This window comes from Thamnophis elegans, chromosome 6 (assembly GCF_009769535.1).
Source record: "Thamnophis elegans isolate rThaEle1 chromosome 6, rThaEle1.pri, whole genome shotgun sequence".
In the NCBI taxonomy this organism is placed as follows: domain Eukaryota; kingdom Metazoa; phylum Chordata; class Lepidosauria; order Squamata; family Colubridae; genus Thamnophis; species Thamnophis elegans.
Window position 1 is genome coordinate 50,155,648 of NC_045546.1, and position 18,321 is coordinate 50,173,968.

General features: G+C 34.9%; 1 protein-coding gene across 1 annotated transcript in view; it reads left to right on the plus strand.

Moving 5' to 3' along the window:
- The first annotated feature begins 239 nt into the window (after positions 1-239).
- Positions 240-18,321, plus strand: part of MAP3K7CL (MAP3K7 C-terminal like) — a 65,761-nt gene continuing 47,679 nt past the window's right edge. The window contains 5 exon segments of the mRNA XM_032220353.1: positions 240-292; positions 6,482-6,561; positions 11,267-11,343; positions 11,345-11,384; positions 16,626-16,709. Of these exon segments, the coding sequence (XP_032076244.1) occupies positions 240-292; positions 6,482-6,561; positions 11,267-11,343; positions 11,345-11,384; positions 16,626-16,709 (334 nt within the window).

Here is an 18,321-nt window from a genome sequence, read left to right on the forward strand (position 1 = left end):
AGGTAGGAATAGCCACATATTAGTGAGGAAATTGAGTAGTTTTTTTTCCCTTACTTACTTTTCTGCCTTTAAAATTCCAGCCTATAGAAATAAAAACTATAGAAATACAGGTAGTCCTCAGTGTACGATCACAATTGAATCCAGAATTTATATTGCTAAATTAAAAAATTGTTAAGTGACTTTTGCCCCATTTTACAATTTTTCTTGCCACAGTTGTTAAGTGGTGGATTGCAGACGGTATGCCCCAGTACGGGTGTACCAGAGTCTGCCCAGAGCACCCGGTACCATTCCGGTATGGTGCTCCAGAGGGCCCACCTGCCTGCCCGAACTCCTTATCTATCCTTTAAAGCCTTCGGCGCTTCCATGCATGTGCATGGCACATACAGCGCCTGCACGACATTCCACTGAGCAGCTGGAGTGTCACAGAGGCTTGCGGAGGCATTGCTAGAAGGTACAATGCATGTGAGCACCGTGCATGTTCATGTGGAGGACGCCGGGGCCCTTTGCAACTGTACCGGTTGCAACGGGATCCAGAACCCACCACTGGAATCATTGCAGATGTTAAATGAGTGACTCTGGTTTCCCCATTGACTTTGCTTCTCAGAAGCAAGGGTGCTCACATGACCTCAACACTGCAACCATCATAAATATGAACCAATTGCCAAGCATCCCAAATATTCATCATGTGACCATGGGAAGTCTGCTTGTGAAAAAGTCCCCTTTTTTAGTGCCATTGAATTTAGAACAGTTACTGAATTTAAGTTGACCTGTATTAAGGCCTATTCCCCTTTATGCTTTAAAGAGCATGCAGGTAATCCTTGGCTTATAAAGAAGTTACAACACTGAAAAAGTGACTTATGACCATTTTTCATACTTGGTCCCAATCCAAGCTGGGGTTGCACAAGAACAAATCAGTTTGCTTGAAGAAGAAAAGGTTTATTTCAAGAACGCAAAAGATAGTGCTCAAAAGTAGTTACAAGATTGGGTACAGACTGAAAATATATATATGAGGGGTCGTTTTTTTGTGGTTCGTTGGTGCATGTATGAATATTCCCTTGGTAATGTTTAATTTAGTGGATATGCAGCTCTGGTGGAAATGTTTTCATTTTACTTTGCTGAGTATGCCTATCTCTTCCCTTTGATGTAAGCCTACCAATATATATTGGCTTCAATGCCACCTGTGTACCCAGGGAAACTGTATTGTGAAAAATTTTTCTCTGTCTGCTATTACTTGTGCAGGTAATTAGTTTACTCTGATCACTGATTATCAGAAGAAGTAGTAGTTTACTCTGCAACAGCGGTGTTCGATCGGGTAAAGGAGGCACAAAAGGCTAAGTGAACAACAGCTCTTTATTACAGGTCAAGTAAACATCCAGCTGGGGAATGGTCAGGCAGCTTCCCCTTTTAAAGGGATCTATCAGACCTCTCAGCCAATGAGATTCATCCTCTGTTCCCGCCGGAACAGAGGACCTTGGTGGAAACCTCTTGCAGCCTGTCCGGAGGGGGGGGGATATCTAACAAGAGGTTTTCTAGTTTGATTTGTGGGTCACGTTAATGATCAAAGGGGTGTGTGTGTGTCAGAGGCACTAAGAATAAATCTATTTTTTGAATTAAAATTATTTCATAATTAAAATCTTTTCTACAACAGCTGAACAACTTTCTCATCAATTATCCATGTTATGATGACACCAGGGGTGGGAGAAAGGAGATTAAAATGACAAAAGCATCACAAACCAAGCCTCACCTCCCCTTTTTTTAGTTTGTTTATACATTTTTCTTTTACATGCACAAGTGTTTTGTGAAAAGTGTTTTGCCTGGGTCAAATTGCTTACACATAATAATATTTATTCATTTCTAATCTTTACCTCTGTTATCAAGCCAGTGATAAAACAAATTCCATGTTAAAAAATATTCTGTATTTTCATTTCTGCACAATCTAGTATTTTTTTTAAATTATACTCTCTTCTGTAGGTAGTTCTTCATTTTTCCAGTGCTGTGCAAATACAATTCTTGCTGCTGTTAAGACATGCAATATTAAGTATATATTTCCTTTCTCATACTTTTCTGGTACTATACCTAAATATGTCTAGTTTATAATCTATGTGTTGCTTTAAAAAATTTTCTAATCATATGTGAATTTTCGTACAAATTTTTTTTGAAGCCTCATCCTCTAATGTGTAACGTTATCACACACAGGCTCCAATGGGATGAGGTTAATGGAATAATATTGCTTTTATCATTAGGAAAGTGGAAGGAGGCCACAGATACCACAGATGATAAAGAACATGTAATGGAATAGCAGAATAACAAAAACCCCTGCTCAGGCAGGAAACCCTAAATTCGTGATGGCAAACCTATGGCACGCATGCCAGAGGTGGCACACAGAGTCCTCTCTGCTGGCATGTGTGCCGTCACCCCAGGTCAGATCTCTGTGGCGTTCTTTCGTAAGCTTCTGTTTCCCTGAAAATGACGAAACAGAAGCTCACAATAGGAAAAGATCTTACCTCTTGCCACACTGCCAGTGTTGGGATGCCCTGCCTCCTGCCAGCCAATTGGTCTTCGGGTCTCTGCTGTCAGCGCATGTCATCACATGCATGTTCGTGTTTGCACACCTTTCAGTTTGGGCATGTGCACACGCGCAGTTTAGGTACTCGGTGTCTAAAAGGTTCACCATCACTACCCTATACCATTTCAGACAAATGGTTATCCAATCTCTTCTTAAAAATTTCCAGTGTTGGAGCATTCACAACGTCTAGAGGCAAATTGTTCCACTGATTAAAGAGGACTAAAGTGTGGAAATTATTTCAATTAATCTATTTTATCTTGTCAATATTTTATAGATTAATCTAATTTTTGTAATGTTTACCATTACAACCATACAACATATAATGCAAAAGAATCTTTCTTAAAATTACAGTCAATCTGATTATAAACCTTTTTGAACTTAGAAGTATACTGGCGATACATTTAGGTTGATTGTAATTATTTACCCATATGGCATCATATTTTTAAAACAGGTAAAATTATAAAATATGCTTTGGATGTCAATATTGATTGGAGAAAGCTTTCAGCACAATGCATAATTTTTGGTGCAATTAATATCGGAAGAGAATTAAAAAGAAAATCAAAGCATATAAAATGAAGCCTCTTGGTTAATATTCCAAATAAACAGGACATAAATTTTAAATTTTCCACAAATATTATTCTTGAAGTCTAAGTTTAAAAACCTATTCTAATAATTGATAAAATATTCAGGGAGATAAAATTTCCAAATGCCAGCAACAATTTAAGAAATATTTTGCAGCTCTGCTAACGTAAATAATGAAGTAAATATTTTAAATAAATATCTCAATCATTTTTGAATGACCCAATTTTATGGGTTGTACAAAGAAGTCATCCTATTAATTAAGGCAGGTAAAAATGCTAAACAAATGTTCTAGAGTTGAGTTTCCAAAATCTTGTTTGAATATTAAAGTTTATTCTTAAAATATCTTCCTAACAATATCTGACTAAAATAACTGAAAAGCATGTGTTCCCACAAACTTGGTATGTGCCTGGAATACTTATTTTGGAATCAGTGTCTGGTCATGACTGAGTTGGTCTTTATCTTTATTTAGCTATATAATTTATATTGTACAGAATGGTTGGCCTTGATAGAGGACCATCTGTATGTATTGTTGGCGATAGTTCTCTTTTTTTATCAGCCAAAACCTATTACTAGATGAAAATCCTAATTTATCTACCCATGTTTTGACAATTCCAGAATTATTCATTAACATTCTAATAAAAATTTCCACAATTTTGGCAAAGAAGGAATGTTTAAAATTATTTATAACAAAAACAAAAACAACAGGAGATATAAAATATAAAATGGCATTTAGACCAGTTTCATTTTTGTAACAGTACTGATTTACCAAAAACACATTGAAAGTTATGCTGTATTTGAAATTGTGATAAGAGTAAAAATATTTCCAAATACATGATTAGCATTACAATGCATGCCATTCTATGCAACTGTAATTTGTCACAAGACATTCTTTTTAAAAATAATATATAATTATGATTTTAAAAGTGTGCTGCAAATCCTTGTGATTACACTTTGGGGAATTGCATGAAAAAATATGACCTAGATGAAAGCAGACTGCTGAAGAAAGCAGCAGTAAAACCATGGTAGAATTCAGTGGTGGGTTTCTACCAGTTCATACCGGTTCAGCCGAACCGGTAGTGGTTTGGCGGCCTGGGTTGCTGGAACTGGCAGCGACCCAGGTCTGCCATGCCCCTGAACTGATTCTCCGGGCGGCGCCATAGGCACCACCATCTTGTTTTTTGCTTCTGTGCATGTGCAGAACAATTTTTATTGCACTATGCATGCTCAGTGCGCATCAAATGTGTGCGCACTCATGAGCGAAACAGAAGTAGTGACTGCCAGAACCCACCCCTGGTAGAATTAGAACTAACTACAGGTTTTAATGTTGGAAATGTATGGAATAATAGCTACATATAAAAAAATATTGACAATGAATAATAATATAATGTACACATCTAAATATTACAATATTACCATTTACTTTTTGCTAGTGATAAGAGATCATATCTCTTTTAAAAGATAATAAATATTCATATGACAGTAATGTTTGTGAATTTCTCTGTAAAAGGAACTTGAAATCTTTGTGTTCCGGACAGGAACATTGGGCTAAAAAAATACAATGAAATTATGACAGTGCATAAATTATGTTTCCTTGAAACACAGACCCTATGCCCTAAAGATACAACTATGGTTTGATGAAGGAAATGTTAACATACTTGTATGTGGCATGATTTTTCAGCTATTTGTTATCTATCAAATTTGGAACTAGGAAATGCACAATTCCCCCCCCCCCGACTGAATTAGCCAATCAGGTTTTCCTCAGAGATGTATTAACAAGTGCTTATCCTATCTGTATGTTAGTAGAAAGATATGCTGGCATAAATTGTGCTGCCCTCATTCTGTGCCTTATGCTGATTCTGTCATTCTAATGTTGGACAAATTAAAAATTGGTAAATTCCCTAGTTTTGCCTGCCTTCCCATCAAATGTCAGCAGTTGCATCACAGAAGAGAGTACACACCCTCACATTTTGTTGCCAGCAGTTTAGACATTAATGGCTGTGTTTTGCGTTATTTTGAGGGGACAGCACATTTACACTGTTATACAAGCTGTATACTCACTACTTTACATTGTAGCCAAATGTCATTTCTTCAGTGTTGTCACATGAAAATATATACTTAAATATTTACAAAATGTGAGGGTGTACTCACTTCTGTGATATACTGTACTAGAAAACATTTACCCATCATTTTTCTTGGCTGATAAAACTACAGAGCATAATAACTTCTTGCTACTGACACTACAAGACAGATCAAAGAAGTCCATTGTGTATGCCAATCATTTACATTATTTTTTGGGATATGGAATATCCCTACACTCAGGATAAAATATGATATTGTATATGTGTGGACTATATAGTTTTTTTAATACTTATCCCTGGGGGTAAACATGTTGCTATCAGATCATAAACCACTTATTTAGAAACTATAATGCTAGTTATCTGTCATGAGAGGAAGGTGAATGATTCAGCTGTTATAATGCATAATAAGAAGTACTAGAACCAAGTGAAATATTATGCTGATATCACACAAACAAGAAAACATGTTTTAAAAGTTGGGAATTGAGTGTATGTTGCTTATAATGCAGCATGTTAACGTCATAAAATTATAATTTAACAGTCTGTGTGGAGTATCCTTTGGAGCATTTCTGTATATTCCTTTGAATTATTTAGCCTTAAAATAGTGTTTTCATTACAAATAACAAGCATCTAAAAAGTTCAATCTCAAGTACAATGTAGTGTGCAGTGAGCTGTTATACATATTTTATAAGGCAGGACTTATTTCTAAGTGCCTCCATAATTGGCTGGCCTCAGGTGAAGGCAACACCATGATATGTAAATAGTAAATAAGACATCTTCAGGGGACAAATGCAACCCATTATATATAAGAGACAGAGCTTGCATTGTGATTCCAATTCCAATTCACATTGTTTGCTCTGAACATCTCTCAATATATACAGAAGTGAGAATTACAGAACAGAAAAGCATACTTGGGAACAGACAAAGGATTGAAAAAAGTGAGCACTAAAAAGAGGAGTTTTGATCAGCAGCTCCTATTCTCTACGTAACTTTTTCATATATGCTTGCTGTTTAGTGAATGTCTTTATCCAACTGTGATTGTCAGCTAGGCAATATTGACAAAATAGGGGTTTTTTCTTATCCCTTCTCTCTTCTTTCCTTCTTGTTCCAAGAGATTGAAAGATTTGTGGGTGCAAGCTGAAAGAAGGATGGTCAGGATAACTCACTGTACCTGCAAAGTTATTTAGCTTTCTTTCAAAAAAATGATCAGCTTTCTGTTATCGTTTTATATCAAAAACATACTATGTTCTCTTGGTAGCAGTATTGGAAAGCAGAATGATTATGTAGGATTCTCTCTGGTGTCTTATTTATCTGGTAGTGTTAAAGAAACGGTTACAGGTAATAGCAAATATGTACAGAAAAGTGTCAAATGATAGGAGAGCCTGCTGACTTTCCAGCAATGTAAACATAATGTAACATTCTCAGGCAGTGTCCTTCAAACTATTTTGAGGGATAGCTTCCTATTCATGACAGGTACCAAAATTTGGCACTAAATTGCTGCTATGTTAAAATTCCCTATTGATTTCAGATTCACAAAGAATGAGTTCAAATTGTAAAAATCCGTATTTTTGGATTATAATAAATTATTTCCATTCTATGCATTCATGTACTTGCCATGAGACACAAATCACATACAATTTTAATCTAAATAACAGCATTTAGCTCAGTGGCCATTGTGCTATTATTGTGTTATTGTTAATCATTTATTCTGTGGTATTGCTCATGTTTAAGCTTGTGTTCACTTCCCAGAGTTGTGATTGTAAAATAGACAGCTACATAAATTGATAACAAAATAAAAAAACCTTTTGGCCCCGGGTATGAATCCAGTAGGATAGCTCCCTGACAGATGGCCATTCAGCCTGTTTAAACACCTTCATCAAAGTCCACTTTCGTCTATTAGAATTTTTTTAACGGATATTTAACTGACCTTGATTTTTTTAGCTGAAATTCCTCATTTCTTGTCCTGTATTATGGAACAACTATGAAAGATTTCCTCCTCCATCCCCTACTCAAAACTTTATTCTTTGCAACAATCTATTTTCAGTAAACAGAGCTTTTCAGTTTCACTGAACTTGTATATTTCTCCCAGAAAGATACTCTGTAGAGCAGTTTTTTCCAATTTTATGTTTCTTCAAGATACGTAGAACTATAATCCTGATCATCTTACATGCTAAGCAAAGCTGATGGCAGTTAGTATTTAACAAATGTGGAGAATAGAAATTTGTTGTAAATACAGGCTTCCATTTATTATTTTAAAAACTCATTTTAGGCTAACACAGCAAATGTTTTAGTGTCAACGAAATCATCTGCTTTACCAAAATGCTGCCAATACTAAAGAGGTAAAAGCAGGGCAATTAAATCAAAGGAAAGCAGGTGTTTCTTATATAGAAGATACTTCTTTCTATTTATATATTCCAGGTACTAAATTTTTCAGGCTAAGTAAATAAATGAATAAAGTTACAAGCTTGTTCTAACTCTAGTGTGTAAATAAGTTGTAATGTTTCTAATTCAGGGAATGATAACATTGGAATGTGTGATGACTAAAACATGATATGTTGTATATTAGAGAGATAAGTTTCATAATCCGATCCACGGTTAAAATAATTTTTCTTGGATACCAAATATTGAATGACTACAGTGCTTCAGCAAGAAATACAACATTCCCATCCTTATGCCTAAAGGGGAAAAAATAGGAATTTGCAACTTTTCTATCTTTCCCATAGCAGAAGACATTCTCGTGTAATTACATTTATTATATTCAATTAGTTTTTTTAAATAACCTTTAAAAAAAGACCTTAAAATATTCTATTGTTAGAACATTCACAATTGCTCAAATTATTCAAAAGCCTTCTTTACTCTTTTGTTGAAGAAAAAATACTAATGCAAATGTTGACAAACAACACAGACAGCAACTAATTCTGTAATGTAGATTTCCATCCCAAAAGTAATAATAGAACAAGTCATACATTAACATTCCAAATTGGGATTGGCCTCCTATTAACAGAACAATTGCAACTAATTGTTATTAATAATTTTCTGAAAAGTCTATTATACCCAAACCAAAAAGTGTATGTTATATTAGTCTTATTTTAAAATCCAAATAAGCTAATTTCACTTTCTTCAAAGCAACCTTCCATTAGCGTATAAGAATCATACAGGTCAGCTTATTTCCAGTTTAGCATCTTTATAGAGAAACTGATGTCAGAGATGTTTCTGAGATGAATGAAAAGAAAATTCAAAATAGTACTATAAGATACAACAATAGTTTTTTTAATACACACACACTTTTTCTTCTTCTTTTCAATCATATACAATTCTCAGGGTCTGCCTAAAGAAGTCTCCATAGTTTTCTTGGCAAGGTTTTTCAAAAGTTGCTCCCCATTGCTTCCTTCCTCAGGATAACAGAAAGTGACTGGCCCAAGATCATCTAGCTAACTTTTTTGTCTCCCAGTTTCTAGCAACTAATTTTTTTGTTATAATACTTATAAATCAATTCAGGTCAAGAACTATAGAATTAGTGTTAGAACTGTAAGGAAAGAAAATGTGGGCTAAAATACAAAACAAATAGCAAAATTAAAATGAAATTATTAAAATAAGCACTTAATAATAGACATTGTCCTAAATATTTCAGAATGTATCAAAAACATGGGACTTTCGCTATTCAAATTTGAATACTGGTTTTGAAATATAAGCTTATGTATACCATCTTTTTTCCAACATGTTTTGTAGGACTATCTATCTACCTACCTACCTACCAGTGGTGGGTTTCAATTTTTTTTAGAATCTTTTCTGTAGGTGTAGCCTGCTTTGTGGGAGTGGCTTGCTGACCATGTGACTGGGTGGGAGTGGCTTGCCAGCCATGTGATGGAGTGGGAGTGGCTTGGCAGTCATGTGACTGGGTGGGCATGCCCAACTTGTAAAACGTGGTGAAAGTCACTTAACAACGCTCTTGCTTAGCAACCAAAATGTTGGCTCAGAAACTCTGGCATTTGAAGCACACAAGTCTTTAAACAATTTAAATCATTCCTGATCTTAAGTATAGGCTATCTGGAATTTCTTAGTCCCATATTTATTTTGTATATAATCGATCCATTTTTTCCAGTCTCGTTTATATCTCTCATTTGAGTGGTCTTTAAGATATGCAGATATTTTAGCCATCTCGGCTAAATTTGTGACTTTCAATGTCCATTCTTGGATTGTAGGCAAGTCTTCCTTCTTCCAGTATTGCGCCACCAACAGTCTTGCTGCCGTTATTAAATGCAAAATCAAGTTAACCTCTACCGCTATGCAGTCAGTAATTATACCTAACAAAAATAATTGAGGAGTAAACTTTATCCTTTTTTTAAGAATATTTTGTATAATCCACCATATTTTTATCCAAAATGCCTTAACCTTTTGGCAAGTCCACTATATCTGGAAGTATGTAGCATCAAGAGAACCACATCTCCAACATTTGGGTTGTAAATTTGAATACATAGAAGCCAACCTTTTAGGATCTAAATGCCATCTATAGAACATCTTGTAAAAAATTTCTCTCAGGTTTTGGGCTTGTGTAAATTTCACATTTCTTACCCAAATTCTTTCCCATGTATTCTTCAATATTTTGAGCCCACTTTATCATACAATCTTTAACTAATTCTGTTTCGGAATCTCTACTAATACATTGTATATCCTCTTTATACGCATTAAACTTTGATCTCTTATTTGTTTAAATAGATTATCCTCAACTTGGATAAAACCATTTTTTTGATCTATTTTCCACCTGGCCTGTAGCTGCCCATACTGGAACCACGTTTGAATTACCTTTTCCTCTTTTAATACATTTAAGGGTTTTAGTTTAGCACACAAGTCTTAAAGCTGTCAGGTTACCAGACCCTTGTACCCCTAACCCTTTAGAAAAAAACTCCAGGGGTGTTCAAACTTGTGGACTTCAACTCCCAGAATTCCTCCTCTCACTCTTCATCTTGATGATGTGTGGACGGGCAGGGGGGAGGGAGCTGGAACTGGTTCTAAATGGCATGGTAGATTTGTGGAACCTCTATATAAGAAGTTAGAACTAGCAGGACCCCACCCCATCCATCCATCCATCCATCCATCCATCCATCCATCCATCTATCTATCTATCTATCTATCTATCTATCTATCTATCTATCTATCTTCTAACTCCAAATCACTTGGCTGCATTTTCAATAGTTCTAATATTCATAAGTAAAACAATTAACTATAAGTAGTATATTTTAGGAAATACAGTATATAATTTCCCTTCAAAACCAAGCTTATGTTAGATTATGGTATCCCAAAACATCTGTGAATGGGGGCTACTATAATTGGACTGCAAAACTCCTGGCAGCCAATAGAACACTCTAATTCTTTTCTCTCTGTAAATGTAAATCTGATTTAGGCACCCCACGTTTGGTTGCCCTAGCCTAGGTGAATATGCTTAAGACAATAAAATTTCTAATATCCACTTATTGTCTCCTTTAGTGCTTCAAAGTCTACTTCCTAATTTGCTGGACAGTACAGACAGCTCCAAGAGTTGGCAAGAAAACTGCTAGTCCAGTTGCTTGGCTTTACTTTAGCAGCAGCTAGAATCAAGCCAACTGTGAGCTTGCTTGCCGCTCAAATTGGCAACCTCACCCCAAGCTGATAGGAGCAGCAGACATTTTTGCTGACTGGAGTCAGACTATCTTTTCCAGTTTGCTGGAATAGACACAGACACTGATTGGGTCATGCTGAAAACATTCCAGTCCTATGAAGCAAGTCGGTTTGTATTTTAGGTTTGGCAGGACTAATGAATTAAACATCTTGGCCTCCAGACAATTGGCTACTTTAATATGGTTCCTGAAAGGGGGGGGGTGCTGAGGAAGCATGACAATGCTGTAATCTTTCATTGCAGGGAAGGGAAGGGACAGTGGAATTGAGACGGAAAACAGAAAAGGGTGGTCCTGAGGGTGTAAAAAGCCTATGGGAAGTGCAGGTAGCAGCATGTTGTCCTGACAGCTGTTTCAACTTCTCAGACCTTGTCAGTTCACTGCTTATGTAGCAGGTGCAGCCTTTTCTTTTCCTGAATCTTTACTCCATAAAGGCAACAACAAGTCAAGGCAGAGGCTGGCCCTGGATTTATACAAGTGCAGACACCACTAAGTGAGGTAAGGCAACAGGTGTGAAAACCGGACTAACTGATTGAGTTGTAACCACACTTGGGTTCGGGAGCTAAAGTTTTTTAGATATAAGCAAAGTGCATGCAGACTCACAGATAAGCAAACTAAAGAGCCATTTCCTAGATAACTGTTTCAGACATAGAATACAACAATCAAAGCTTTCTGTCTTACACAAAAGCAAAGATCAAGGTGTATGCTTGAAGCAGTTTTATTTCATTTTAGATGATACATGCACACTATATTTTCACTCTGTTCTTTCTACAGTTTCCTTTTGCTTTATTTTTCTAAGAGGAAAACCTCTTAGATATATGTATTATACATACATACATACATACATACATACATACATACATACATACGTGAGAAAAATAAATCTGTGCTGTACAGATTGCTCGGGAAAGCTTAAAAATGGATGTTTGTAAATCCTTTTATGCTTTATTAAAAGAAAAAAATGTACAATTAATTTCAAGTTTCTGACTAAAATCTTTGTATTTTTAAAAATATTTAATAGCACAATCTTTTCTAAGAAATAATGTAATTAAAGATAGAGTTCATGTGTTTTAATATGTAGTACTTTCATGCTTTTTTTTTACTTTTTGGTAAGCCACAGAAGTAATGGAATAAATTAGAGACTGCATTTGTAGCATCTCTGAAGCTTCAATCTGGGATATGAAATCATAACAAACTTGACTTTGTTTTCACTGAATAAAACAGCAAAACATAATTTTACTTTTCTAATCTAAACATTATATATGAGATTTCTTTCTTACAGTTTGAAGTCTAGTACTGTATTTCACATAAAGACTGTTAATCCAAATTTTGTTTATATATATATTTTCTAAAGTATGACATAATTCACATATTTATTTCAATTTTATTTTGTTTGCAAGGCTAGCAAAGTAGAACATTTTGTCAAACTTTTCAGAATCAACAGGATCTAATACTGTTTTATTAGCATCTTTGACTGATTTTAGGTAATTCCAGTACCTAACATACATGGGCAGCAAAAGTTCAGAAACCAATTAGTAGCACAAAGAGATGTAGAACACTAACTATTTCTTTCCATCTAGTATCAGCCTGAATTTTTGCAACTTAAGTATAGTAGCCTTGTCAGTATTTTGAAAAAGAAAGGGACATCAGCAAGCTATTTTAAAAGCATTTTACCACTTGTTATTTGTTAGGCACAAAATAGTTTAGCTTGAGGCAATACAATAATATGTAGTCTGTTATACTATGGAGTATAATAAATTATGAGATAATTAATATAGTTAAAAATGTCAAAAGTATTAATTCTCCACTGCCTACAAATTACATTAGTATATTATCCTATGACAAAGATTCCTGGATTAAGTATATAGTTTATTTATTATTATTATTAATAATAATAATAATAATAATAATAATAATAATAATAATAATAATAATTTTCCTAATCAGATACAAGGTAAATTGGAAACTAAATATACATTGGTCAACAAGTTAAAAATGTCAGGCTCAATTTTTATTCAGTTTTACCAATAAACCAGTTGTAATTCTGTTTTATATTTTTGCCTGTATAGCTATAGCACTTAGACTTATATACCACTTCACAGTGCTTTATAGCCCTCTTTAAGCAGTTTAGAAAGTTAACATATTGCCCCCAATAATCTGGGTCCTCATTTTATTGACCTTGGATGGATAGAATCCTGCTCTATGAAGAGTTATGTGTTACTATAACAATAGTTTTCTTATCTGAGCTGAAAAGGAATACAGAAAACTCTAATTATGCACTATCATTTTTGGCTACTTAGATTTTTTTTAGACTTATTCTATCAAAACAATAGAGAAAGCTACACACGATTATATTCTAACACCAGTGAAATTGCACTGGCCTAGTTAGCATATATTTTCCAGAAGAAGAAGAAAACCTCCACACTTATGGCTATAAAAGCATACTTGATATTCAGTGATAAGAGCAATATATAGGATAATATATTTAAGATTTATTTTACACAATTATTGCAGTACCAATTATCTGTATGACACAGTTTCCAAGACAAATTTAAACTAAGATTAAGTTGTTACAATTTTAAATTGTATCTCAAAAAGTGTCCCCCCACCCCAAGAAATATTTCGGGGTTTACTTAAAGATCTGGTCTTTTCCATATCCTTCTCCTTTCCTGGAAAACAGTACATCTTGACATCAAGGTAAAAGTGTAATTTTTCAACCCCATTCTTTTTAGATCCAGGAAACCTCACCACTTTGGAAGTGCTTCTTGTCTTATGTGGTTGGAGTGTTCCTGGAGCTCCCTGATCTGGCAACTGTGATATTTGCTCTAGTCATTTGCCATTACAATTATAGCAAAGTGCCCCATGGGGATGTCTTAAAAGAGATTGGGAAATTACAGCAGATTCAAAATGCAGCAGCAAGACTCTTCTCAGGTACGTCTTGGTGAGAGCCTATTTTATCTACTCTGCCTAAGCTGCATTGACTCCCAACTGATTTCCAGATGAAATTCAGTGTGCTTTGTATAAATCCTTAAACAGCTGGGAGTCTGCCTAGCCTATAGAACAGGTTCCTCCATAATGGTGGACTGGGAGCTATGGTCTTCAGACAAAGGTGCTGCTTCAGAAGGCTCTAAGGTTTGGAGACAATCATTACAAGATCAGTCTTCCTTTAGGCTTACTTTGGAAGCACTGGAGAATATAGTTTTGTAAAATAAATAAGTAGATGTTAGAGACCAGACTGGATTTCAAAGCATCAGAGAGGGTGTAAAGGCTGCAATATAAATTCATTCTGTGGCATCCATTTGTCTGACTGGACTGAATGTTGTTTAGGAATTAAAACTGGAAGAGTGTACTGCCATCATTTTACAAGATGATTACCACTTTCAAAATAAAATTACAATAGGATGAATGGGTAAATGATATAGTTGCATTTTCCTACCTCTATTGTGTCCAGTTGTATTTTGTTTTGTGCTTTGCAGCAGACAATCTGTTAAATTGAGAGAGGGCAGGCAAAAAATGCTATATAACTTTCTCTTCATCAACTGTGACCAAGTTAAATAACTTTCTTTTAAAAACGGTTCGGGAAAACAGATTGTGGAGAAGGAATATTTGGGTATCTACCCATCCGTTTGAAGGACATGCCTGTGAGGGAGAACAAGGAGATACTTAGATTGGACTTTTTTTTAGAACTATCAAGAACTATGGTTATCTATAAGGATCAACATATGATTTATCATATGACACTGTAGCCATGAATGAGTATCAGTTGAATGTGCAGGAAAGGCTTTAGGCTATTTCCAGATAGTCAGTTTCTTGTGATGCCAGTCAAAAAGTCATTTACCAGGTGTGTTCTCTCTCTCCCCCACCAGAATTTCCATTGTAACTTGTTCTGGTTGTAAATCTGATCAAATTTTATGACAATTTTTACAAAGATCATTAAACAAATCACATGGTCATTACACAATTCTCCAATGGTTTTTTTTTTGCTGGAAATCAGTAAAAAAATCATATTGTGATCACATGAGCACAGGCTGCTGCAACTTGCAATAAATGCAATAAATGCAAGTTAATTGCCAAGTGCTGCAGCTGCAATCTCAAGAACGGGATGGTGTGACAGTCATAAATGAAAATACAGATGGTAAATCCTTTCTTTCAAGGCCATTGTAACACTGAACCATTGTTAAACAATCATAAGCTGAGGACTATAAGCTTCCCTAAAATGCCATGACTCTGTCCAGCAGCAGTTAAAATAAAAAGTGTGGCTCTAGTTAGGAGTTAAGAGGGACAAGTTATTTTTTTACTATAAGTCACTGTTGGCATATGAATTATAATTAACCCTACTGACAATGTCTAAAAAGTGGTGTTAGTATATATGGTAACCTTAAATCAAAAGGATTTGGTAGCTTTTTTAAAGATTAATTTGTATTTAAAAGGATGTGTTTTTGTGAGCTATAGTTAATTTCGTGAGAGTGATTCTGTGGTTTCCTACATCTTGTATTAAAGTAACTATGATGAACCTCAATGAAAGTGCATAATTTACATAGGAATTAAAGGCTCTGATCACAGCTTATCCACAGATCAGCCTAACCTAGTAACCTAATTTTTGGAATGGTGTTCCAGAAAAGCTATGCTAGCTGTCTGCATAGTATATAGTAGGTTTGAAATGTCGTAAGCATTTTGTTTAGCAAGCTCCTATCATTCAGAACTAATATGAGTTAGTTTTTCTCATGCAATCTGTTAGCCTGTTTATCTATTATAGTTGCATCTATTTACATGCATGCCCATAATACTAGTCTCTTTTGGGAACATTATGCAAACTACAGAAATGTATTAAGAAAAAGAAAGTCACTCCCTTAAAAGACATAAGGTAAGAAAAAGCTACATCAAAACCATCCACGTAGCCCATCTCCATTCTGCCCTTGATTCTACCACATTCTATGATGAAAGTCAGTTTAACAGCTGCTAGGTTGCATTCATTGACTCAGATTACACTTTGTGCTAAACTAAATTATAGTGGTTTGTTTTAATCCTTGCTTCCATAGTAGAGTTAAAAATTAAAACAACTCAACTGCATCAGCACAATGATTCATACAGATAGTCTTTTTTAAAGTAAATACATATTCATCAACAGAAGACCCAAAATTTTAAAAGCATAATACACAGAATTTGTTGAGATCTGCACTTCAATTTCATTCAAACACTAACATTAGAATTATATCTGCTGGTGTCACTTGATACAGCAGTCTAATTAACAGTTGCTGGAGACAACTGCTTTATTCTGTCTAATGATGAGCTAATCTAGAAAAAAAGTCTGATCCATCTGCCTTTAATTTTGTAAAAAAAATAAAAAATGCCAGAGGTCATTGAGGGAGGGACTGACTTGTATAAGTCAATCAAATTTGCTCATGATTATCACACACAGCATAAGTCTACAATTTGTTTTACATTTCTGTAGTGTGTCAAATATTTAAATAGACTCTCTTATCAAAGTAAATCTTTTCTGCATTTTAAACTCTTTTTATTTTGCATTTGAATATACAAGGTATTGTGGGCCATAATTTCATTAGGGGAAAGGGAAATCATATGCTGAGAGAGCATCAGAAGTTGTTGAAAAATCTGGATAGAAATCTCTAGTTGAACATAATTTAAAACATGTTATAGGAACATATCTGATATGTACCATCAATGAATTTGCATGACCTATAAAAATTTGCTATTTTATTCTTTAGGTGAAACATACAACTAGACACATAGGTTCTAGTGCCCACATGATCACCACAGCAAGGGTACCTGCTGATAAACGGATACGAATTGCCTTCAGTCTAAATGATTCACCAGGTAATAATCTACAAAAGTATTCTTTTGCTTGCCTTTTTTTTCTTCCAATTATATTGTCTTTACTTTCAAAGAGTATTTGATTTTTCTTAGGTGGCTGAAATTATATTTAAGATATTTCCTGTAACATTATTTTAAACATTATATTCAACTCTAAAATTTCTGAAATGTTTAAATGTATACTTTTAACCACTATTTTTTTAAAGATGGGATCAATCTCAGTACTTAAAATATATCATTTTCATCCAATTTCAAAAATCCATCTATTGAAAGGTCCAATACCTGCCTTTTGTGCAACTTTGATTGCACAATCCTGTAAGGAAGGCCAAGCTGATAAACACCTCAGGCCCAGAACCATCTAGAGAGTCCCATGTTTGAAAATGGAATTTGCAAGTAGCCTAAATCCAACTTTCAGGCAACACCTTTCTGGGCATTTAATATGTCCAGATATGATTTTAAAAAGACTGTTAAGAATAAGTAAACCATGTGAACTGTACCAAAGAAAAAGCTTGTAAAAAGTATTTTAGGAAAAAGTTATAAATAAAAAAGCAAACCATTCAGAATCTTATGTATGTTTAGAAGTAAGCTGGAAGTACCTAACTTGAACTGCTACTATTTGAACTACCTCTATGGAGCTGTAAAAAATAGCCACAGAACTCTTAACTCTATGTTGCCCCCTGGTCATTTAGTTTAGGCAGTCCAGGTGCCCTAAATAGTTGATAAGATTTGACTCTCTAGTAAAAGTTTAAGATTGTAGTATTAATGTAAATGGTTGGCAATAAATTTAGTATTGTTTTCTGCCATCAGCCTTCCTATCTTCAACCATTCCATGAAGTAGAAACTTGGCACTGCGAAATTTGCCTGATAGAAAAGTAGTCACATGTTGGACTTCCTTTCTGACTAAAAGAGCAACTTGTGCCATGGAATTAACACCCATTCATCTATTTTCATTGCCCTTGGATTCAGTTGGCACCATGATTAAATTCCACGGGGATAATATCTGTTCGAACTTGTTGAACTGTGGTTCCTTTCTAACTGAACATTATATATATTTTATCATTTTCAGAAAGACAATTATTAACATATCACTACACTTTAAATGCATCAGTTATGATTCCTGCTCAGATATAATTACTATTTAGTTCATAAAACTTTTTGTATTAGTTCCTCTGCTATATATGTAATGAATCTTAAATCATAACAATATTCCATGCCTAATGAAGCAGGCACTAGATTTATGTAATTATCTTCTGTCAAGGAAAAAAAAACTTCTTAGGCATGCATGTGCTCATTTAAATATCAATGTAGGTGTTGAAGCCTTTTGATATGAAAATGAATATGGTTAGAGTTAGGGTTAAATACACTGAGCTTGTCAGCTGAAAAGCTGACAGCCCAGGTTCCTGAGTGATGGGGGTAGGATTCAGCCAGTTTGGACCAGTTCGGGCAAACTGGTAGTTACGGCCAGCAGCTGGGTTAAACCACTCACCCCAGGGCTATCCCGTTTTATACAATTGCTGTGTTTTTGACGCAGAATGCATGGGTGCAAGGCACACACCCCAGCGAAGCTATCCTGTCCTATACAATCACCGTGTTTTTGACACAGGACACATGTGCT